Genomic DNA, 2,602 nt, shown 5'->3' with positions numbered 1-2,602 from the left:
TACACTCTTCAAGCCCTTTGATTTATTCTTTTTCTTTACCTTGGAGAGTAAAATACTTCCCTTGAACATCAAAACTCACACACACATACACTAAAGTATCTTAATTAAAGAAACACATAACAAGCTTGTCACATTTAAGACATTCAGATAGGAAACTAGCCATACTTAGGTGGCAAAACTTTGCATTAGTCATCACTGATAAGGCAAAGTAAATTAGGCGCTATGCTGCATATTTTTATGATTGTGTTGTTAATTGAAGTAGTGTAGTTTAGTTTATGTCATTATATAATATGTATTGTAAAAGTTGCATATTGCCTAATTCACGGCCTAGTTCAATATCTTTGACTTGGCCAACTCAAGGTGGGATTCTTCAGGTCCAAAAAAAAAAGGTGGGACTCTTAACTATTTTCTCTACAGTGGAGTTATTAACCTCACCAAGACGATGTCTCGGTGTCAATTTGTTATCAGAGCAAAATTTATTTGATTCAAAGGTACGGGTCTTTAGTGCGGTGGTCTTACTTCTGGTATGCTTTGTTATCATTCTAGGTTGTTAATTGTGGAGTTTCGAGTAATATCATTCTTTTTTATTTATTTCTTTCGGTGCCTTTTCTGTGGTGGTTATATTCCGTACATCATCATCATCGGTGTATCTCCATTATCATCTGTGCATCATTACCAGGCATCATCATTATAGTTGCAGCACCATAGTTGATAGTGCTCAACATTACTATCACATCTTTGCTGCATTTCAACATGAACAGCGTGAGATGGCTTCAACGCGTAGAACTGCCGAAAAAATTGAAAGAAAAGAACTACGCCGTCAAGTGAAGTTGCAAGAACAAGTTCTTTTCATTACTCTTCCTTTCATTACTCTTCCTCTTCTGAAGGTGAAGAGGGAGTGTGAAGCTCAAGCTGAAGAAGCATGCATTAATGTGATGGGAGAATCTTAACCATCAACAGAGCAAAAGATATGAGATACAATGCGACAGGAACTCAATAGAAAGTTCCAAGTTATTTGGTTCACCAATTTTTGATTCCTAAGTATTTAGCTTTATGAGTTGTGGTCTTGTGTCGTGCTTTACATGTAGACAAATCTTCAGAACAGGAAGAATAATGAAAAAGATTGACATTATCCTTTTTACTAGAAGAATTGTCGTCACTCATCTTGTCATGATCATTTCGAACATTTTCATATTTGCAAGCTGTTCTTGCAACTTCTTAACTTAGCGGTGTCGTTCTTCCATTTAAATTTCTTGGACATTTCTACGCGTTTTGTAGCCATGTTACACTACTATGTTGATGTTGAAATGCAGCAACGATGCAACAGTAATATTGAACACTATATACAAATGGTGATGCAACGGTAATGATGATGCCTTGACGATGATGATGATGCTACATAAATAATAATGGAGATGCACCGACTATGATGTAATGATGATAGAAACCAAAAGAAATAAATAGAAAGGAATGATAATACCTAAAACTCCCCAACAAACAACTCATACTGATGAGGACACATGCCAGCACTAATTTTGCTCTGATACCAAACTGATGCTGAGACGTCAAGAACCCACCTGGGTGGCTAAGCTAACATATTAAACTAGACTTCCGACACTTAAAAAGAGCTTAAAGTAAAAAAGCATAAAACTTATATGTCATAAGTCTATATTTATTCAACTTGTGGAATAAAATGATACATAGTCTTATTTAAATTAGAGAAAAAATGAGAAGTCTTCGTGAATTAGGCGATGTAAGACTTTTACAATACATAATACAACATAATAACATAAACTAAATTATAGGACTTTAATCAACAACACAAATAAAAACATAAAACTATACTCTGCATCAATATGCAATATGGTACTATCATGTTCAATTCCATTTCAGAATCAAATCATTCTTATAATTTTTTTCTTTTATTTTTTTAAAAGCTACATGGAATGCATAATTCTCAGGATGGTCTAGTGTGCGATAATATGCTAAAATTGCTCCACCCAATTTGCAAAATTTCACACTCAACTCAATTGCCAAAACCAGAACCATATCATGATAACAAGATAGAGCTAAAGCCAAAATACTCTTATGGGAACCAAATAAGAAAAAATCCCAACTTTATAATGAATGAAAAGCATACCCGCTAATTTTCCACCAATCTGAACATCAAAATACACCTTATGCGTCACACCCTCCAAATTTTCTCCATCTAGGTCACCCTGAAGAGTCCCAAAAATGCGATTGAAGGTGTATCAAATAATACAAGGAAGAAAGAGCATTTTTTTTTAGAGAGAATGAATGCTCACAGTTGCGGAGTGATGAGTGGTTATTTTTCTATTAGAGGAAGCTCGATGTGCTGAGTCATCCACCAACTTGAGCTGAAGGAACGCGATGGTTGCGCAGAGAAGGAAGAGCCATATCATGCAAGAACAAATCAGTGTTCCAGTGGCTCTGGATGCCATTTTTTATCTCTGATGTGAGAATTGGGATTCATGAATTAGATCTGATTAAGGATAATTAACTTCATCGGTCCCAAGCTTTTGGACTTTTTGGGGATCTATTCACAGTTTCACACTTTCACTTTCACTTTCACACACTACTT

At 35.3% G+C, this 2,602-nt stretch overlaps 1 protein-coding gene across 2 annotated transcripts in view; it reads right to left on the bottom strand.

Moving 5' to 3' along the window:
* LOC107623520 (peptidyl-prolyl cis-trans isomerase CYP20-1) overlaps positions 1–2,602 on the bottom strand; it is a 4,561-nt gene extending 1,959 nt beyond the window's left edge. For both annotated transcript variants that reach the window (XM_016325836.2, XM_016325837.2), the window contains exons 1-2: positions 2,307–2,602; positions 2,141–2,219 (exon numbers count right to left, since the gene is read on the bottom strand). In XM_016325836.2, coding sequence (XP_016181322.1) covers positions 2,141–2,219; positions 2,307–2,462 — 235 coding nt within the window. In that variant the 5' untranslated portion in view covers positions 2,463–2,602. The remainder of the gene's footprint in view (positions 1–2,140; positions 2,220–2,306) is intronic.

Source organism: Arachis ipaensis, chromosome B10 (genome assembly GCF_000816755.2).
Source record: "Arachis ipaensis cultivar K30076 chromosome B10, Araip1.1, whole genome shotgun sequence".
NCBI lineage: Eukaryota > Viridiplantae > Streptophyta > Magnoliopsida > Fabales > Fabaceae > Arachis > Arachis ipaensis.
Note: the sequence above shows the minus strand (reverse complement) of the source record. Positions and strands in the feature narration are given on the sequence as shown.